The sequence below is a fragment of the Hippoglossus stenolepis genome, chromosome 3 (assembly GCF_022539355.2).
Source record: "Hippoglossus stenolepis isolate QCI-W04-F060 chromosome 3, HSTE1.2, whole genome shotgun sequence".
Taxonomy (NCBI): Eukaryota; Metazoa; Chordata; class Actinopteri; order Pleuronectiformes; family Pleuronectidae; genus Hippoglossus; species Hippoglossus stenolepis.
In genome coordinates, this window is record NC_061485.1 from 17,183,834 (window position 1) to 17,205,126 (window position 21,293).

The window sequence follows — 21,293 nt, forward strand, 5'->3', positions numbered from 1 at the left end:
CTCTCGACTACAGTCTTGCGGTCAGATCCATCATCGCTGATCTGCTGGATGTTGCCAAAGTGGATGTCGCTGAAGAAGACGCGGTTAGCTCCCTTCCCTCCACCTCCTCTGTAGTCGAAAGTGAGCGCAATGACGTTCTTCATGTGCTCTGGGTCCTCAAAAGGTTTAATGGGTGCGTTCAGGTTGTTTTCGTCTGACAGGTGGACGCTCTTTAGTATGGTGCGCTCTGAGTAGAGCAGGTAGCCATCGTAGTCACGGCAGCCGCTGCTGTCCTCGGCCAGCATGCCATGGGCGCAGGCACATGTGCGCTGCCCGTTGCCACGGAAAAGACAGAGCTGCTGGCAGCCACCATTTTTGTCTTTGCACACATTAGTTCCTGTAAACACACATGAAACCAATGACGTTATTATCAACTACAGTTTTGAAATATTTTTTTCAGTGAAAATTCTATATGTATGCCTCTTATTGTGAAATTCACCTATTACATATATATATATATATTACATATATACTTTTAACAGTCTATATATGCATGTATATGTCTATATAATGCACAAATACAGTATACATCCTCATGCAATGATCTTGCACCACTTCACTTTACATAAATACATTTCTCAACACACAATATTTCCATCTGTAGAGACAGATGTATATTATGTGCATGTGTTTTTATTTATTTAAATTTTTTCTTGTATTCTATACTTTCACGTGCTCTCTTGTCTACCTCCTTCTGACAATCTGGTGCTGTAACAAGTTCCCCGACGTGGGATCAAGTTTGTCCTGTCCTGTCTTTAAAATGCTTCAGTTTTAACAGTTTTACAGATTTAACAGAAACCACAGTGTTTACCTTGTTGTCTGGCCCTGTTGAAAACCTTGATGTCTTTTAGCTGTACTCCAATACCAGTCCTCAGAGACACAGAGTCTGTGGCATTGTCCTTGTTGCCTCTCTTTATGGAGCCATTAGCATGTGTCCTTTAAAGCACACAGACAAACAGCATTAAACGGTGACTGATGTTTGCAGATATTACAGATGATTAATATAAATATTACAAATGATATCAGACAGATATCACAACTATCAGTGAGAACCATTACAGGAGACTTGTGGGGGTAAATCTGACCTGTCGCTCCAGTAAATGTAGCTCTCAAACACCGACACAGAGAACATGTCCATGTTGTTATTGGCCAGCACCACTTCCCTGTTTTCTCCCGTTTCAAGGTTGATTCGCTCAATCTTGTCCGTCCTGGCATCGCACCAGTACAGCAGACTCTCCTATGTGCGCACACACACACACACAGTAATGTTGCGATGTAAAGTTCACTCTCTGCATTTTAAAGCAGTGATAAAGAAGCTAGAACGATCTGCAATGCTTTACCTTATAGTCGATGGAGATACCGTTGGGCCAGCTGATACTGGCATTGACCAGGACGGCCCTCTGAGAACCGTCCAGACGAGACCGCTCGATACGCGGATACTGACCCCACTCTGTCCAGAACAGGTAGCTGCAAACATAAACACGGCAAGACACAGAGATCATGAATCGACAAGGAGAGAAACTACTGGAGCAGGAGCTAAAGACAGCTAGGATGGTAATTGGAGCTACTGCCGGTGCTGTGTCCTCTCACCCTTTCTCTGGGTGGACGGTGATGGCTCGAGGCTTGTCCAGGCCCTGGGAGATCACCACATAGCGGAAGGAGCCGTTCAATCTGGCAACCTCGATCACATCAAACCCTTGGTCCGTCCAGTAGATGTTTCCTGTGGAGGATGGAGGAGGAAGCAATGATGCTCCGGCTGATGTGCAGGTTCGCTGATGCAGAAGTGAACCCTGTCTGACCTCGTTTTTTTCCCCCTCTCTTAGTGCTATAGGTTCAGCTTACTTTCAAGTTATCTAATTTTTCCTCTTTTACTGCATGGTAACAGACTGTCTTTACTGCGTGTCTCACCTGCTATCCAGTCAACAGCGATGCCTTCCACTCTGCCGATACCATTAGTGACCACATCCTCTCTCCAGGTCTGGTCTCTCTTGGCCCTGCTGATGGTGCTCAGGCCCATATCCACCCAGTAGATAGTGTCATTATCTGGAAAGAAAACATAATAAGAGTCGGACCGACTGCAGCTTTCCTCTACCCTTATATAGTATCACACAGTAAAGAGATATGTGCCTTCATGCATGAGAATGTATTTCATATCTAATGTAGCAGGTTGGACAGAGTCTTACCAGCATGGAAATCTATGCCGACAGCTAAGGAAGTGCCTGACACCGGTACGAGGGCATCAGACTTGTCAGATGGGTCCAGAGGAATACCACGTATGCCCTCATGCACAGAGTACAACAGGAAAGATCCAACTCCTGCACCAAACAAACAATCCCCCCCAGGTTATAGCCTTTTCGAAAGTTTGTTCTGCATCACACATTTATCTTTTTCATCAGTTTCTTCAGCCCAAAACAGAATACAGTACGTATATGAGTGTGCCGTACCTTCACAAGACTGCTGTCCCATGCGCAGGCTGTATCCTGCTGTGCACATGCAGGCTCTGGTGGTCGGGGAGGTGGGGAGACACAGCTGGGAACAGTCTCCATTGTTAATACTGCAAAGATTAGTGCCTGGGAACATAAAAGCACAGGAACAAACGCACAAAAGAAATCATAGAGCAGTTGCAGGGACATAAACAGATGTTTTTTTAGCGTAGATAACATGCAACAAGCAAAACAGACCTTAAACAAGACAGGGACATTTTTTCCTGCAGTAATTTAACCAAAATAAAAGTTCTTTAAGCTCAGAAAAGGCTGGCACACGGCAGCCAGTCCAGCACCTTTCTGCACGGTTTCATTGTAGATTTTCATGTGCATCATGGGGGACGTGCTGTTCCTCAGGATTTTCCAGGTTCCACCGTCCTTCTTGTCACAGGTTCCTATCTGGTCTGTTCCTTGATCCGCCCACCACAACTTCTCTCCTGAAGGACACAACACACCGGACGATCAACACTTCAGTGAAACCTGATGTAACTCTAGAGGGGCTCTCAGAAGCAGCAAAGAAATTGCACACGCTCATAATTATCATGAATTACTCTCTAGGAAATTGGTGAAAAGGGCACTTGGAGAGCACATGAGGTGACTCGAAGGAAACATTAGCTTTCAATTAACATTTAAAGACCGAAATATAAATCTGCAACACGGTTAAGTTTATCATACGTCATGGCTGAACTCTCTGCCTTCATCAGTGGCTGAAATGAACATTTTATGGAGACGTACCCATGATGGCCAGAGCGGTGGCCTTGGTCAGCTTCCCCTTGACACCTTCCAGCACCTCCAGTCCTGAGCCGTCCAGTTTGCAGCGGTTGATGGTGCTGTTTCCTGAGCTGATCCAGTAAAGCTGCTCCGTGTCGAAGTCGATGGAGAGACCTGGGGAAACACAAGACAGCTCAGATGTGTAATGACGGGCCCTGTCACTAGGGAGCGCTGTGTCTAACGCTGTCACACAGGAAAAGCGCAGCTCGACACTCACCGACAGGGCCCTTCTGGTTGGTGAAGAGGACACTGCGGTTGTTGCCGTCTGTGTTGGCCATGCTGATGTTGTCCCCATCTGTCCAGTAGAGTTTCCTGAGGGAGGCAGACACAGAGAATCAGCAAAAATCGCAGTAGACATGAGAAAGAGAGATGTAGACAGACAGAGAGACAGACAGAGGGAGAGAGACGGACAGAGACTGAGACAGAGAGAGAGCTTTTGATTTATTTTCAGCACTTCACAGTCTGCCTGAGCGACCAAACTTAAATCAATAATGCCACCCAATAACACTCACAAACCCTTCAGCACAAAACTCATTTCTCAAAGTTTGGTAAAATTGATGTCTTTTTTTTTTAACTGACATACATCTCTAATGATCACATGATCTGAGGAAATCAATTTGTTGCCTGAACCTTCTGTCGCATGGAAGACATTTCAAACAGCTCACAAGCTCCACTCCTTCATCACCCGCAGAGATTTTACAGCTCTATTAAGTAAAATTTCTCTAGAATAATAGTTTTTCTTTCTTATTTTTGTTGATTGATTACAGGGAAGTTGTGTTTCTCTATGGCCATGTTTTATTTGGCCTCGTTCCTGACTCCCTCAAGGACTTATTAACCCCCTGTGTGTTCACTTTAATCTGTGTATGAAGCACTTCTGGTTATTCTCATATCACACAACTTATCAAGATCAGACAAGTCAACATCCTTAACATTCAACATTCTTAAAAACTCTTTCTTATCGTACAGCTCCAATGACTGAATATGACATATACAGTGTTTTATTTTGTGTGTAATTAATTTTATTCCCCTCTGTTTTATGAAGTGATCATCTTTGTCTTGTTTGGTTTGCTGTGCTTTTCATCTCCATTTATACCTCCGCCAAGAAGGTTACGTTGTTCATCTGCGTTTGTTTGATAGTTGGCAGGATTACGCAAAAACGACTGGGCGGATTACCACAGAACTTGGTGGAAGGGTGCGGTGTGTGTCAGGGAAGAGTCCATTACATTCTGGTGTGGATCCAGATCAGGGGGCTGATCCAGAATTTCTTTTTCACTTTCTTTAACTTTCAACTTTATTGTCGATTACTCAGAGAACGATTCATGAATCTTGATAAAACTAAATCTGCCATTTTTATGGGAGCGATATTAATGAGTGTGTACAATTGGATGCAGTGAATTTAAATGTGGATTCATAATGGGGCTGTAAGGCTTTGGCGGAGGTATGTGCTACTTAATTACAACTACTTTGTAATTTTGCTAAGAAAAGCTGTATATAAATACATTTTATAATTATAACGTTATCCTTATTTGTTGGTCAAGTGGCTATTAAGATGTCACATGTGTTTTCTCTCTTAAAATATCTTGATTTCAATGAGTCTATGTAATGAAGTCAAATAATCACTCATGATAGTAAAAAAAAAACCACTGTAGAATCTGTGGAGGTTGTGGTCTGAAAATTATACCGAACCATTTATTGTGATCTCAATGTTTTCAAAATGTGCAATATGTTGATCAGCCACCGCATTAAAAGCAGTGACATCTTTATCAGTCTAAGGCCACTGAAAACCTCATTCAGAGCATGTGTGTGTGTGTGTGTGTCTGTGAGTTCAACTCAGGCGCTGAAAAATGTTGTCTCTGACTCATCATCCCATCACTGCCTCCCTCACTCTCCCACACCATAAACACTCTCACATAAACACCTTCCTTTTGCCTTCAAGTTCTTTGCTCTTAAAACTGGTCAAAGTCCTCACTCATCAACACACACACACACACACACACACACACACACACACACACACACACACACACACACACACACACACACACACACACACACACACACACACACACACACACACACACACACACACACACACACACACACACACACGAGAAGGACAGTATGACTGAGTGTGTTTAGAAAATGTGCTTGTCTATGTTTAAAGGGTATCTATCCTCTGGCCCCATCACCCACTTCCTGTTGAATCTCACCACATCCACCACACCCTTCATTTGTTTGTTAACATGCCTTTAAATAAAGTTTTTGAATCATTAAACTCCCACACTGTCGTATTTTAGTGCATTCACACTAAGACACGAAGGCCAGTTGCACACACACACACACACACGCTAAAGTTTGAGTTTCTCTCTCTTCGACTGCCTCTGCCCCCACCCACTTGTGAGCATATTCTGGGCAGTGTGTGTGTGTGTGTGTGTGTGTGTGTGTGTGTGTGTGTGTGTGTGTGTGTGTGTGTGTGTGTGTGTGTGTGTGTGTGTGTGTGTGTGTGTGTGTGCGTGCTAGAAGCGAGGACAGCCCAAGCGTATGGATCTAACATCTGCTTCTCATTTTCCCCCATGCCAACAACGCTCAGATCAGAAACATTCCTTTGCGTAAGTCGGCTAAGTCTTTTAAAGAGAGGAAGGAATACACAGAAAAAACACGAGACGGCAAAAACAATTCTTAAGAAAATATCCTTCCTTCATCCACCTCAAATACTCGAAGGCAAGCGCAGTCTCGCAGGACAAAACAAAAAATCTATAAATACAGATACAGATGGTGTGTGTCTCCGGTAAGAGGGGAGAGAGGCCGAGGCCAGGTCGGGGAGCTGAGGGGGCTGAGGTTTCAAGCGGGAGGACAGAAAGGAAAAAATTGACATTTGTTGAACAAGGCAGGAGGGGACAGGATGGAAGATACACATTAAAGCAGAAATAGCGACAGAAAGTCACATCGGCTCTAAATAATTCATAGGTACTATCTGAGCACAGGAGCTGTCTTTAAAATTAGAAATGGAGCAAAAGGGAGGAAGAGAGAGACTCAGGAGAAAGATGAAGCAGGGGGAGGAAAAATTAGAAGGACTTCCGAGAGAAGAACAGTCAGAGGTCAGGGACCATTTATACCAAACGCCTCTGCCTGTCGTCGCTGACTGCAAACAGAGGGGGGGCTGACAGCCAGACACTGCCTCAGTGTGTGCAACTGTGTGTGTGTGTGTGCACTTCAGTGTGTGTGTAGGTTAAAGGTGAAATCAGGAGGGTGTCTGAGAGCAACAACTTCATTTTGACCGATTGTCACATCTTAATGGAGTGTGTGTGAATGTGTGCGTGCTCTTTTTTGTTACCTTTTAGGGCTTTTTCAAGTATAAACACTGTGCTTGTCAGGACCAGTAGACCTTATGGGGACCAAATCTTGGTCCTAACTTCATTTCTGAGCTCCTGGTTAAGGTTAGCGGTAGAATTGTAGTTTAGGAATAAGAGTTTGCCTCAGACAAATTCATACTTTGTGCCTTTGCCAGTCCTCTGGGATCTGCTACAGACCTCGTGAAGTAAATCTCCCCATCCACCCATGTCCACATAAGGGTCCACACAGACCCTTATGTGGACGTCTGCGTGAAGCCCAACATTTGTGACCGCGCTTACTGTATCTGTTTACTACGCAAGCTCCTGGTACAATTCACCCAACTACTGGAATGGAATGGAGTGTGGGATCAGGTACACGTGTGGAGTACCAGACCAAGGCAAAACCTCATTTTAGTGTGAATGGTACCGGGGGCGTGCACATGTGACCAGAACGAGAACGCAACACAGAGCAGACACAGGACGGAGTCCTTCAGGAGGTCCACAATGGTAAATGGTCTGTATTTACATAGAGCTTTTCGAGTCTTCATGCCCACTCAAAGCACTTTACAGTCATTCACCCATTCACACACACATTCAGTGCATCTACAGGCATGCATTTCTCTGCTGCCACAGTTGTCAGGAGCAACTCAGTAACAATTGCCCAAGGACACTTCAGCATTTGAAATGTAGATCGAACTGCCGACCCTCTGGTAAGTGGACGACCCGCTCTTCCTCCGGAGGCACAGCCGCCACCAAAGAAAGGAAGTCAATGTAACGTCCTAATAAGGATGGCTGAGCAGGCCCAATGTTTGTGTGTGTTTGTGTGTGTCTGTGTATGCAAGTGTGTGTGCATATGACCCACCCCAGTATTGGATGCAGCACCAGGCAGTGTGGTTTGTCCAGGCCTTGGATGACAGCATTTTTAAAGGAGCCGTCTAATCTGGCGACGTTGATCTGCCTCTTATTGGCGTCGTAGCTGGTCCAGAACAAGTTCCTGGACACCCAGTCCACTGCGAGACCGTGGGCGTTGGGCAGATCTGAAAAACACACGGAGTCATTAATCAGCCTTCTCAGTCGTGTTATGTATCTGAAAGAAAAATCTAAAAGGTCTTTGACCTCTTGTCAAATTTATAAATCAGAGAGAAAAAGGAGAAGAACTGCAGCAAAAGACATTTTCACCCTTCACTGAGCCCCTCCCTTCTTTTTTCACTGTTGCTATGCATGTTCAGCTTTTCACTGAAGCACATCAGCTTACTGTGACAACTGTGGCAGATTTAATACTCTAAAGTTCTAAGTAATATCTGAAACAGTGGTTCTTTGATTTCACACAGTGGTGGAGAAAGACAGGCTTTATCTGCTTTTTAATTAAGAATAACTCATAATTTGATTGAAAAACTTCATCCTCAGGTGACTTTTTTAAAAAGAAATTCATAAAAGAATAATGTTAAAGGGTCTCAAATATGTATTTCAGGTGGTGAAAGATGGAGGCTAAAGCTGCATGTCTTAGCCATGAAGACACCATCCGTCAATTTCTTTGCTTTTCACAGCATCACTCTGACGAAGGCTTGATGAGCACTTTGCTAAGCGCCTGCGCTCTGATTGGATAATTGCTGTTCAGAAGAAGGCTTTACTGAACAATGATTTGTACTTTTCTATACAAATATAGATTTGTATATAGATGGATTTATATAAACTCAATTTATTATCAATTCTGTTTTTAGTCTCTACTGGCAGGAACACTTTCTGAAAGCTCCTTATTGCAAGAAGAGACCGTTTACTGGATTTTTTTACCATCAAGAACCATAAATGATTCTCTGAGAAATCAATGAAAATGTTGAAAAATGCCCCAAAATCTCACAATGTAAAAGAAAATGAATACAAACACAAACAAAAACATAACCTTGTTGGCGAAGCTATATCTATAAGCACTGAAAACAATGAGTATGGTGTGTGCATTCTGCGATGTTGTCTCGTCCGTACCAGCAGAGACCACAGTCTCAACTCCAGTGCCGTTAATGAAAGCTCTCTTGATGGTCTGAGTGCGGACGTCGGACCAGTAGATGCGGTGCTCCAGAGCATCGTAGTCCACCACGGTCACGTTGTCGATGTCGGGCACAGTGAAGGAGATAATGTAGTTGTAGTACGGGTTGTCGATGTCCACTCCTCTGATCTCGATCTGCCGGGCGTAGAGCAGGAACTGACGAGACTCTGCGGGGGGGAGAGGGGGAAAGATATTGACATGCATCCTTCAGTAAATCTCCATCCAGCATTAAACGTGTGTAATCAAGAGTTAAACGCAGCTTCAAGTCAAGAGTCAAATACACGAGTACACACTAATACCAGAGCTGTGTATCGGTGGTTGCAGCACAGCTGGGTGCGTCTGCACATTATTCCTGCCACTTGCACAAACAGTTAATCCAATTGCATCTCTGACTCGGACGATTGTGTCCGGCTGGGTAACTCGACGCTGCAGCCGTGCATTCAGTCAGTGCAGATACACGACAGCTGGATCGGTCTCAACAGTCCTATCAACATTTAACTGAGTGCAGCTTAAGTGATAGACAGGAAGAGTGGGGGAGAAAAAGAAAGGGAGACGGGGAGAGTAATGACGGTGTCAGGCTGCATTGCCTGGACCAGAGGAGGTGGGCAATGTGGAAGGTTGTGGCCGATACCTGCATCAGACAGAATGGGGCTCTCCATTCCATTACCCCTGAAGATAATAGAAAGTGCTGCCCTGAATACTAAACTCACACGCTGAATAAACAGGCCCGCGCTCCCTTTTCACACACAGACACTTCAATGCGCACCAAGGTTGTCACAGCAATAGCACCTCAAAGCAAAATAAAGTCTGGATTGTTTAATCCTCTCTTTCACACACACACACACACACACACACACACACACACACACACACACACACATTAACACACATATACAAAATGCACAGTAAACAATTCTGCAAGGACAGGGATTACAATGGTAAGAGTTTTGCCCAGACAAGCAGCTCAAAGGGCTCAGAGAGAAATCAAAAGTATGTTGTCTACAGTCGCCGCATTTAATTATGCATTTCAATACATTGAAGTGTGTGCGTTCAGGTTTACCATAGCATGTGCGCTTGTCAGGGCCCAGTTTCATGAGGTGAGGGCAGGAGCACGAGAACGTCTGGTTGTAGTTGATGAGACAGAGATGAGAGCACGGCTCCTTCCCATCTTTAGCTTCACACGGGTTGGGAGCTGGGGAGATGAAACAATCATTCAGCATGTGTTTTTACACACATTATACAAGACATCTAATGCACTTCTGTCCGTCCCCAGGAGAGATAACTAACTTGTGACTCTCCCTGAGGTTTCCCTGGTTTTTACCCCTGTTGAAAGGTGTTTTTTGTTGGTTTTCCTCATCTTAGCCGAGGGTCAAGGGCAGAGGATGTCTCACATTGTACAGATTGTTACCGCCTGGGAGAAACTGGGTGCATGTGCAGCTGACGTGACGCGTGACGGCTGGATTGCTGCAACTCGCACACTTTGTTCTCTACACAGGGGACGTGTCTGCTGCAGAGCTGCGACATATGGTTTCTGGTTTGACTGTAAATCTCCTCAGATAAATGTACGGCTATGCACTCAACTAAATGCCAGGAATCTACAGTATGAAGCTGTACATCTTCAACAATAAAAACCTTCGGAGTGCTTTTACTGTGAAACAGGTACAGGTAGTGTTTATATTTATGGTTGTGAAATATTCAGCAGATAAAATGGGCTATCAAATACATGTTGTTTTGATCTTTTTTGCAAGGTTGAGAGGGGTTGTCATGTGTTTCTCACCCTGAGGCTGTCGGGATGGATGGTAGACCTGGAGGTCAAAAGGTTGCGTGTTGGTTCTCTGCACTACTGTGACGTTGCTCCCCGTCCACTTGTTGGCCTTGGCCAGTGTGTTGGTCCTCCAGTCCGTCCAGTAAACCTCTCCCCCGTACATGGTGACGGCGAAGGGGTGCGACAGATACTCGTGTCCCCTCAGAACCTCGATGAGCCCCGAACCGTCATATTTGGCTGAATAAATGGCATCAGATCTACACACAGCACAATCTTCAGTTAGATTTCTGGGCATCACTAAAAGTTGCTTTTTAGCTGTTTTAATAATGTTCATGTTCTGTGTCTCCTGTGTGACCTGGCATCGATCCAGAGGATGCGGCGCTCTAGATAATCCACAGTGAGTCCATTGGGCCAGCCTCCATTACCAGTCTCCTTATGGATGGTCTTCCTGCCTTCTCCACTCATGGACGCAGCTTCAATCCGTGGCAGGCTGGCGTCCCAGTCTGTCCAGAAGAGGATCCTGCAACGCCACAACATGGAGTTATTCAAACAATGAGGTACAATAGTTGCGGGATGAGTGTGTAACCCATGGTTATTGTATCCAAAAATGTTCCCTTTAAGATGCTGTAAATGAGCGTTGTCTGATAAGGAGATAGAATGAGCAGTGCGGCCGTTACCCATCCCGGGGGTCCAGGGCTATAGCTCGAGGGTGCTCCACCTCCCCGGCCAGCAGTGTAGTCCTCATGGTGCCGTCCAGCTTGGCTACCTCTATCTGATCCAGGTTACTTTCCACCCAGTAAATGTTTCCTGCGATCCAGTCCACAGCCAGACCCTCGGGGGTCGCCAGTCCGTACTGGATGACCACATCGAAGCTAGTGAGAGCTGAGAGGAAGGAGAAGGAAGAAGACAGGAGAGACAATCACACATCTTCTTCTGTTTTATATGTTGTCTTTCTTTTCTTTCTTTCTCTCTTTGAAATTCCTTTCTGGGTTTTTTTTGCAATTCTCTCCCTCCTCCCTTCCTTCGGAGCAGTGCCTGTCTTTCTTTCTGTCTGTCTCTCTTTGCAATTTACTTTCTTTATTTTTATCAATTCCATCATTCCTTCCTCCCTCTTCCTCCCTCGGCTGTGTTTGTATCATCCCTCGTTGTGTAAACCTGCTGGAGAGCTCAGATCTAATCACATTTAATTTTGCTCCTCAGTAAAATAAACATCCCTTCAGGCCACTTTAAGTTTCTTAATGAATCCACACAGTATTTAATGTAATATAAAATGTATGAATCAAAGCTTCCAGGACTGGGATCTGCTGATGGCAGCGTTTCAGATTCCACTGTGAGGCACCGATTCATTTGGCTTCAACATTTGCAAATCATGTAGATGCAATCAAGTTATTCAGGTTTAAAGCTAACATTGCATCACTAAGTGTAATTCCTTTAATCGAATGACTCAACGCTATGTTTGGGAGACAACACACGTTAATGTAATAAACAGAAACATAACTAAATGCAGTAGTGGCAGAGCAGGGGGTGTGATAAGGCATTTCCTGAATGGGCCTCAGAGAATGTAAATGCATGGTGTCCTGAGAGACCAAAGAACCGTCTCCTCCAGCCTTTTTCAAACCCTTTTATTTTCCTTTGTGTCTCTAATCAGTGGGACGGGACGTGTCTGATTATTGCTGTTGAGTCTGTAGCAATGAAAACACACACTTGCTATATGTAGCCTGTTGGCGGCAATCACTAACTGTTACACACAACAACCACATGCAGACACATACACGTGAATGCAACATAAGCATGTGAGCATATGAACTCAGTTGCAAACACTCACCGCCGTTCTCCGACAGCTTCCCACGATAGATCTTATCCTCCACCACGTCGGTCCAATAGAGGGCGTTCTGGCTGAGATGGAAGTCGAGGGCGATGGTGTTTCTCAGGCCTGGTACCAACACGCTGAACTCTCCCTTATTCAGATCAATGCGGCGGATCTCGTGGCGGTTTGAGAAGATGATGAAGGGCTTGAAAGGATCTGGGGAAAAAAGAAGCGGAATGATCAGCGCCCATCTTAAAATGTAGAACCACGCAGATGGTTCAGAGTTAAAAACTGATGATTGTTACTGAGAATACAGCAGAACAGCTCTGCTGGAAAACGCTGCAGCCATGTTCCCGTGCAGTGTGTGAAAGTGGGCCTGTGTTGAAAGAGGCTCTAATCCTGGGTAATTAAAACACAGTGTAAATAAGACAGGAGTTATCTGCACCTAGCAGGCAGCAGCTAGATGAATGACAGGGCGCTGCTGGAGAGTCTCTAAGACCAGGAAGTGAAGAGCACAGTCATAAACCCATGTTTCCTCATTGGCCAGTTGCTGCTTTAGGAGAACTATACTCTTTATGTATGCTAAATCAATAAGTCCTGCTCTCCAATTCAAAGACTTGAATAAAGAGAGGAAAAATACCCTCATATCAGTTGTTCAGCTTCTTCACTGGTCTCTTTTCACTTGTCCCTGATCATCCTCCCCTCCTCCACTGTTCCTCACCTGTGCTCTTGCAGTTCTCCATGTCAGGCTCCAGCTCCCAGCCTTCGTAACATGAGCACTTCACACTGAACTTGTCCTGTTCACAGCGTTGACTGCACTTCAGGTGTTTGGCACAGAAACTCTGGATCTGACAGGTCTTGTTGTCGGAGCCTAACTCCATGCCGAGCGGACAGGAGCAGATCAAACCCTCGCCAGGGGCCACCGTGCAGTTATGGCTGCAGTCCCCATTGTCCAGTGAACACAGGTCTGCAACACGGAGAAAATCAGAGGATGACTGATGCATGGAGAAGCTACAAAGACCTGTTATCAAACCAGCCACCATCTGTTTTACTCAGCCTGGCTACTGCTGTGTCTCTTACCACAGAGTTTCTCATCAGAGCCATCTGGACAGTCGTCTTTGCCATCGCAAAGTTTCTCCGACGGCAGACAGATGGTGGAGTCGTTGGCGCACACATGATGAGAGAGCTTACACACCAGCGCCTCACAATTGTCCTCGTCTGAGTTGTCCTCACAGTCACTGTCGCCGTCGCACACCCAGGCTTTGCTGATGCAGCGTGCTATGGACAGAAGGCAGGGTAACTTTAGAAACAAACTTTGTGTACCTCACACAGAACTTAGTTAGGAGTATGGCCTCCTCACCAGAGTCCCTGCAGCCAAACTTGACAGCTGGATCACACATGTGTGTGACCCCCTCGCAGTTCTTCTCGTCGCTCAGGTCCATGCAGTCAGTGTCGCCATCGCAGCGCCAGCGCAGGGGGATGCACAGGCTGTCCATACGACACTGAAACTCGTCGGTATGACAACCACCTGGAGGACGTGTGGCTGTGAACAGAAAATCATTATGAGACTCAAAAACGAGATTCTCCTCAGTCATAGCCCTCATTAACTAATACAGTACACAAAGCCTTAAGCAGAGATGATGTGTAATATATATATATGAAAAAGGGACAATAAAAAGTAATGAGTGTGTAGCAACACATCAGCAGATTCAAGGTCAATGATTTAGTTAAAAACCCAGAGCTGACAGTGAATCACTCGTCCTGTTTGTTAACTCTCAATAGAAGGACAATTACTACTAGATCAACAAAATATCAGGTGTTGTTATGATATCAGTCACTCTAAATGTCTAGCGAGCGTTATTACGTGTCAGCTGTGTTACCCATTAGACTGGTGCCAGTGTGACTAATACGCACGAGGGACCGATTACACCTGCTGACTGAAATGTAAACACAAGCTATGATTTTAGCGCCGAGCGTAAATCATGGAGTAAATGACAGTGTAGAGACTTTAGCTTTTATTAATGACTAGCTACTCAGAGTTATTCTTGGCGACCGGGGCCCAGAGTGTGTAATGCACCATGTGCAGCCTCTTCTGGCTTTTTCATGTCCAAGTGTGAGATCAGGAGAAATGCATTATCATACATTATTAGTGTGCTGAAGCCGAGTATCAACCGTCCTATCAGCTGCAGCAGCTCATATTTCTACACAGCAACTATAACTATGGCCGTGCATGACTATATACAGATTATTCAGGTTCAGATCTGAATGAAATCAATGTAGACTGTAATCTGGCCTCAAATAACTGCTATTGAAACAAGTCTTTTCTTGGTCTAATGCACCATTAACCCATAACAGCTCGAGTGTTACGATCATTACATTTTGAATGGCTTCAGTCGCCACAATTACAGGTTATGGCCAAATCCTGCCAGAGTGCAGCATGAACAAGGACAGGAAGTCAAAATCAAGGGGAGACCAGTCTACCAAGCAAGTGAGGGCTAAAAAAAAAGACTTAAGTAACAAGATTTATTAGATAAACTATCTCCTTTCATCTTTATATAGAAAGGAATGAAAAATCCTGTCGTTTTATAATGAAATTGCTGAACAAATTTAAACTAAAACGAACGCACTGGGGTTATATGCCTTTGCAGATTCACTGCAGTTCAGTCAACATCCAGTTTTTTCCCCAGATTAATGAGGTCACTATGACCTTTGACCACTAAAATCTCATCAGTTAATCTGTGAGTCGAAGTGAAAACATTCCCTGGGGGGTTCCAGAGAACACATTTCTTTGCATTTTGTGTGGTCACAGTGACGTTGACCTTTGAGCACCAATTTTTTATGAATTCATCTTTGAGTCCAATTAAACATTTGCACCAAATTTGAAGAAAAGCTCACAAGTTGCTCTTGAGATATTGTGTTCATGAGAATGGGACGGACGGATGGACAACCTGCAAACATCAAGCCTCTGGCTGCCACTGGTGCAGAGGCTTAAAATGTATTTCAGAATTTTTCTGGATTCCTTAGAAACATTTCTTACATACAGTCATCTGCTGCAGTGAAGAGTTTCCTCACTGTGAATGGAGCAGATACCACCTGACGGTGCAGGTTAAGACACTGACCCTGATTGGTGCAGTTTGCGTGCGTCTCGTCGCTGTAGTCCCCGCAGTCATTATCTCCGTCGCAGGTCCAGTAATCCGGTATGCAGCGGCCGCTGTTGCATTTGAACTGAGCGCTGGAGCAGGAGTGACTACAGCCTGCCTCATCACTGTTGTCCCCACAGTCATTATCTGAAAAACAAACACAGTCACACAACACCCACGCTCTCACATTACACCACTGCCTCAGAGGGAAATAAATAGTGCATATATCAATTTGCAGAAAGTAATTACTTCTTTCACAATTAACACAGTGACAGTGACTATGAAATACAAATGAGATAGAATGTGAGAGATGAGAGTTCAGATAATGACAGAAACTGCATAGATCACACCATGCACCATGAGGGAATGTACCCAGCTGATACATTAAGCTTGGCAGCAGAGCTTCAGAAGCACTTTAAGGTCCAAATGTTAAAGGGCAAACTAACACACGACTTTCTATACGTATGACATCTTACAGTAGTTGATTATAGCTATTAATGAAATAAATCTATGTTCTGTAGATAAACTCCTATGATCATTAAACTTGCATCCAATTAAATCTACTCTGAATTAAACCAAGTTTCAATAATTTAATTGCCAACACAGCAAATGCAATTTGAGGTTTCCATGTATTTAGCTGACTGAGTTAGCTTTTCATCTTGTTTCAGACCTGTGTGCAGCAGACTAAATAAATGAATTGCAGCAGTTTTGGCCTCAGCTTGTGGCCGTGTTCAACTAGCAGAAAAGCAGCAATGATCTCTCTCTGTTTCAACTCCTAAAGAGCTATAGGCTATAGCGTCATGGCCGTTTTGGTGCATGTTGATCTATGCACTAACCGGGCAGGTTTGGACAATGCAACTCATCAGAGCCGTCACCACAATCCTTTTCTGAAAGACAGAATCAACGGAAGACAGCAGAGTGGGCGACCGGCACAACACGGAACAAAACCAACAAACACAGAACAACAACAACAGCAGCAGCAACAACAACAACAACAGCAACACACACCAACATACAGGGTGACAATAAAAGAGGAATGTGTGCCAATATGAGGCTGGTGGCAAAACATGCAGAGAAAGGTGTGACACAGGGAAGCAAGGGGAGGCTGATGTCGAGGAAAATTAAGAGCAGACACTGACCGTTATCACAGCGCCAGTTAATGTTGATGCAGCGTCCGTTGTTGCAGGTGAACTGGGTGAGGGGGAAACATGTGGGGTAGGCTGTGGACAGAACGAGAGGTCAGACATGTTGCTGCTCATGTCTCCTAAAATCTGAAAATGTCAAAGGACCTAAATCACCCTACAGCAGAGGTGGCAAAGTACACACATTCTTTACTCAAGTAGAAGAACAGATACTTGTCCAAACTAGAAAAAACCAGTGCAGTTTTACGTCTACATATTTTCGTATAATGTAACTAAGTATTTGTATTTTGTTACTTCCCACAATTTGTATTTTTGCTACTTTCTACTTCTGCCCTACAGCTACTGTATATTGTGAGGAGAAGTTGACCAACCACAAGAGGCGGGTTCATCTGACCGATCGCCACAGTCATCATCAAGGTCGCATGTCCACGAAAGAGGGATGCAGCGCCCACTGGCACACGAGTACTGATTGGGCGGGCAGGTACGAGCTAAAATGAAAGACGACACTCGCGTCACATGTGAACAAAGAAAACTGACAGATTCTAGTATGTGGGTATTTGTGTTTGCGTACCTGAGCAGGTGGTGTTAGATTCGTCCTCGTCGTTCCCACAGTCATTGTCGCCGTCGCACAGCCAGCGCAGAGGGATGCAGCGGTTGTTCTTGCACTTAAATCTGTCCGTGGGGCAAGTGTGCTGGTCTGGAAGAGAGGAAAGGACGCATTAGATGTCAAGAGGGGAAACAGAGGGGAGAGGAAAAGCCATGTGAGGGCGGCGAGGAATGGAAAGGTGAAGGAGTGGAGAGTCGTGACGCTGTGGCAGATATTCTAGCTGCGTTGGACTGGATTTCTGTTTTTGTCAGGAATGGGAACGTGTCTGTGCTTTGACCACAGACAGACAGAGAGCTTTTCCAGATTCACAGACACTGCCACATTCCTCCTCGCACACAAAACTCACTCACTGTGTACTCGCATACACACACAATTTGTGCATATAAACACACACACGCACGATTCAGAGTCTGCTCTCTCATTTCATTGTTGGCGTCACCAGGCTGTCAAATTCAGACTGCCAGAGGTCATTTGACTCGGTACCAACACAAGTATGGAGTTTCTTTCCTTTCTTTATTCAAGGGCGTGCTCTTTCATTTTGAGAGCATTATTTCTTCATTTCACATTCAGATTTTGAAATGCGTCTCCTAAAAACCATGCCCTCGCTCTCAGATAGTCTCTGTTAGCGTGTAAAATCGACTCCTGCTCCTGCTCAAATCTGTTTGTGGGAACTGTTGGGTTTTCTCTACAAACTTAAGGTCTCGACCTTATCATGTCATGGTTTGGCTGACAGAATATCTTTTATTACAATCGATTCTTCATTTTCGCCATGGACCTTTGTGTGAAGCACTTTGTAACCTTGTTTAGATAAGTGCTATACAAATAAAGTTATTATTATTGTATGTCTGCACTCAGAGTCCTTCTCCTCGCAGCCAGGCCGCTACTGTGCCCTCGAGAAGCCGCTGCTCTCAGATTTCTGCATCTTGATCTTGTAGGTACGTTCACTTTATATGTGTGGGTGTTAAAACCTCTTTGACACCAAAATTAGCTGGTATATCCAGTAAACTTTTTTTAAAAAAAGGCTTTACCATTGCCAGTAGGGTAGTTTGTCTTTCTTTTTCCCCCCGGTGCATCATGTTTGACGTCACTAACGCACTGAAAACTGAGGCGCCCCCTCACCTCGCTCTCTTGAAAAATTAGCATGTTCACCTGTGTGTTTCCATCACTACCGATCGGACCCTGAACTAATAATTCAGTCATTTGATGTAGGATGGAGAGTTGATTGTATCTATTACTATTGCAGACAAAAGCCAGATGTTATTGGGTTTTTGACCAGTGGAAAAGGGGCTTTAGAGTGTGGACACCCAGACCAACCAGTCAAGTCCGGTCCAGATGGTGTCTGTGTCTGTGTATGTGTATGGAACTCACGGCACAGCTCAGGAGCCTCGTCGCTGTTGTCCAAACAGTCATTGTCTCCGTCACACTTCCAGCGCTCCTGGATGCAGCGGTTGTTCTTGCAGGCAAACTCTCCAGGCTGGCACTGAGGAGGGGGCACGTAGGACGGGTTGGCTGTGGAGGGAGAAGTGGAGGAATAAACACAATGTGAAAAAGAGGTCACAGAGAGGCAGGATACAGTCTTTGATTTCAAGACGCTGCAAAAGGGAAAACAGAGGGGGTTTGTGGAAAAGAGCAGTTACATGAAAACTAGAATACCATGAAAAATGTTTGCCCACCCATACTCGGATAAACATGAGCTGACCAGCAGCTACATGAAATTCAAGACATACATGGGAACACATATATTTTATTGTATGTCTATTATATCTTAAGATCCACCTGTCTTTGACTTAAATGGGGTTAGGCAACATAACAAGAACACCTTGAATACTCTGGACCTCACACAGACTGCGTAACATTGTGCTGCTGTTATTGTGGCCTCCTCCGGTGTGTTCACACAGTCACTGTCACACAGCTTGACTCATCTTTTCCACCATACTGGAAATAAAAACCCCCATACCTCCATGAGAAAAACCCTTCAGTCTGGCACACTGAAAATAACATGTATTCACATTGGCCTTTCTCTCACCTTGTGCATTGTAGAGTTTGAAACTGTGCATTTCTAGTGTTGTTTTGTTGCAAGTTTATTCACAGTAAAATTTACAATACACAATATATATATAATATTTGTTTATTACAACTCATATGGTGTTTTTATTTATATGAAGCACTCTGTGACTTTGCTCAAGGACAGATGCTCTGCTAAATAAATTTAACTGACTGACTTAATTTCAAACACATCCACCCACAATGCGTTCATGTCTGTACCTTTGCAGCTGGTGTTGTCGGCTGGGTCTAATATCTGATCTTCTGCACAGGCACACTGTCTGCCCTCTGGTATGGCCAAACACAGACTGCTGCAGCCTCCGTTGTACACACGACATGCATTAGAGCCTGTGGATGAACACACATGAATGTACACATCATTTCTTCCTGACGTTTGAACTAACGTGGATAAATGGTTGAATAGAAGACCAATCTCTGTGTGATTCGTCGCCCGTTACCTTGCTGCTGCTGAGCATCGTACATGCGGATTTCAAAGATGGGCGGTCGCTCGTTGCGCAGCAGAGTGGAGATGCCAGTTGTTGTGTCCAGCTTGAAAATGCTGCCGCTGCGGTACTCGTTCCAGAACAGGAAGTGTTTGTAGTGGCACAGACCGAAGGCGTGGTTCAGTTCCTGACCTTCGTACACCGTCTGGTTTGATGTGAGGAAAACAAAAAGAAATAGAATTGTGATGTGATTTAATTTGTTTTTGTTTTCTATAAGTTTATGTGAAAGTTAATTATACTGGTGGCTAGCTGCAGCTGAGACTGACTCGTGATTGGTTGAGTGTGGAAACTCACTATCGCCCCAATCACCCAATCATTACTATGACTCTGTCTCCGAATGCGCATTCGTACCAGATACTTCTGCTTCAGCTCTGGACAGTGGGAGGACGCGTAGATCCGTCGTACATTTTTATATAAAGTCTATAGTATAAAGCAACATTGCACTAACTAAAGGAACAAGTGTCTAAGCAATAGTGTTATAAAAAGATCATAAATCTATGAGGCCCTAAAATAACCTTTTTCAGTGATATTTAGACTATGAGAGTAAATATTTAGATTAAATTTGTTCTGTACCAACAATAACATTCTAGTTTCTGGATTTTAAATATAAAGCGTTAGAAACAACACCATCAAACCAAAATTTATCCGACACACGGGCCATTTAAAACAAAAATATAATCAGTTTAGCCACAAGGAGTGACCAGTAGTTAGAAACACCCTCAGACCCTGACTACATTGCGACGGACCACCCACAGTCTTCCACTGCTTTAAAGCTCATTCACAGCTGCTCTGAATAATTTCCCGCTCCGACTCCAGCGAGCCGCTCCGTCTCTAGACTGCAGCAAAATGATTCTGAAAAATGGCTGACCTTGCGCTCGGTGCTGTTGAGATAGACCATCTCGATGCGGTCGTAAAAGGCGTCCACCCAGTAAAGGATGCCCTGTGGGATGTCCAGACTCAGGCCGTTGGGCCACAGCACCGTCTTGCTGGTCAGGAACACATGCCTGTTGGAGCCGTCCATCCACGCCCGCTCGATTTTGCCTCGCTTGCTCTCCTTGGGGTCCTCCTCCCAGTCCGTCCAGTACATCCACCTGAGGAGGCAACAGAGGGACTGATGAGATGAGTGCACATGTGAGACAGCAAAACATAAAAAAAGGAAAACCTGGTATTGACAGAGGCAAATCTAAGCTGCCCTAAAGCAATCAACACTTCTCAGAGCTTCCAGTGAGGCTCCGCTGTGGTTCTCAGTTGATCTGCCCACAGGCCGAACCAGTGTTTGTCACCAGGTACGAGTCAATCTTCACCTGATCTCAGCTTAGCCTGTGAGCACTGCAGCTCTGACAAGCCACATTAAGCAAAACTACAAACGTCCTCCCCGCTGCTGGAATATGACTGACATTAGCATTAACTTTTCAGGTTTCCTTTTCCATCGGTCTCTTCCTCTCCTTTTCTGCAAAGTCCTCCCTCCTCCTCCTCCTGCCTCTTTCCTCTCTCAGCCTGATTGATAGCAGGCATTAGTGCAGGCAAGTGTCTTTCCCGCGAGGATTGTGCGGACACACATCACCCTGTCGCTTGCAATCCACAGAGTGTGTGTTTATGAGCAAGTGTTTTCCAGAGAGA

General features: G+C 44.8%; 1 protein-coding gene across 2 annotated transcripts in view; it reads right to left on the reverse strand.

Moving 5' to 3' along the window:
• Nucleotides 1-21,293, reverse strand: part of LOC118104959 (low-density lipoprotein receptor-related protein 1) — a 100,853-nt gene that overhangs the window by 25,271 nt on the left and 54,289 nt on the right. For both annotated transcript variants that reach the window (XM_035152283.2, XM_035152282.2), the window contains exons 13-41: nt 20,542-20,764; nt 19,629-19,818; nt 19,393-19,518; nt 18,496-18,636; nt 17,092-17,217; nt 16,892-17,008; nt 16,518-16,598; nt 15,358-15,525; nt 13,599-13,781; nt 13,319-13,516; nt 12,960-13,205; nt 12,257-12,454; nt 11,109-11,313; nt 10,787-10,951; nt 10,444-10,688; nt 9,727-9,858; nt 8,606-8,833; nt 7,488-7,662; nt 3,511-3,605; nt 3,258-3,407; nt 2,819-2,959; nt 2,484-2,609; nt 2,223-2,354; nt 1,948-2,082; nt 1,630-1,759; nt 1,380-1,506; nt 1,125-1,276; nt 851-975; nt 2-376 (exon numbers count right to left, since the gene is read on the reverse strand). In XM_035152283.2, coding sequence (XP_035008174.1) covers nt 2-376; nt 851-975; nt 1,125-1,276; nt 1,380-1,506; nt 1,630-1,759; nt 1,948-2,082; nt 2,223-2,354; nt 2,484-2,609; nt 2,819-2,959; nt 3,258-3,407; nt 3,511-3,605; nt 7,488-7,662; nt 8,606-8,833; nt 9,727-9,858; nt 10,444-10,688; nt 10,787-10,951; nt 11,109-11,313; nt 12,257-12,454; nt 12,960-13,205; nt 13,319-13,516; nt 13,599-13,781; nt 15,358-15,525; nt 16,518-16,598; nt 16,892-17,008; nt 17,092-17,217; nt 18,496-18,636; nt 19,393-19,518; nt 19,629-19,818; nt 20,542-20,764 — 4,835 coding nt within the window. The remainder of the gene's footprint in view (nt 1; nt 377-850; nt 976-1,124; nt 1,277-1,379; nt 1,507-1,629; nt 1,760-1,947; nt 2,083-2,222; nt 2,355-2,483; nt 2,610-2,818; nt 2,960-3,257; nt 3,408-3,510; nt 3,606-7,487; nt 7,663-8,605; nt 8,834-9,726; nt 9,859-10,443; nt 10,689-10,786; nt 10,952-11,108; nt 11,314-12,256; nt 12,455-12,959; nt 13,206-13,318; nt 13,517-13,598; nt 13,782-15,357; nt 15,526-16,517; nt 16,599-16,891; nt 17,009-17,091; nt 17,218-18,495; nt 18,637-19,392; nt 19,519-19,628; nt 19,819-20,541; nt 20,765-21,293) is intronic.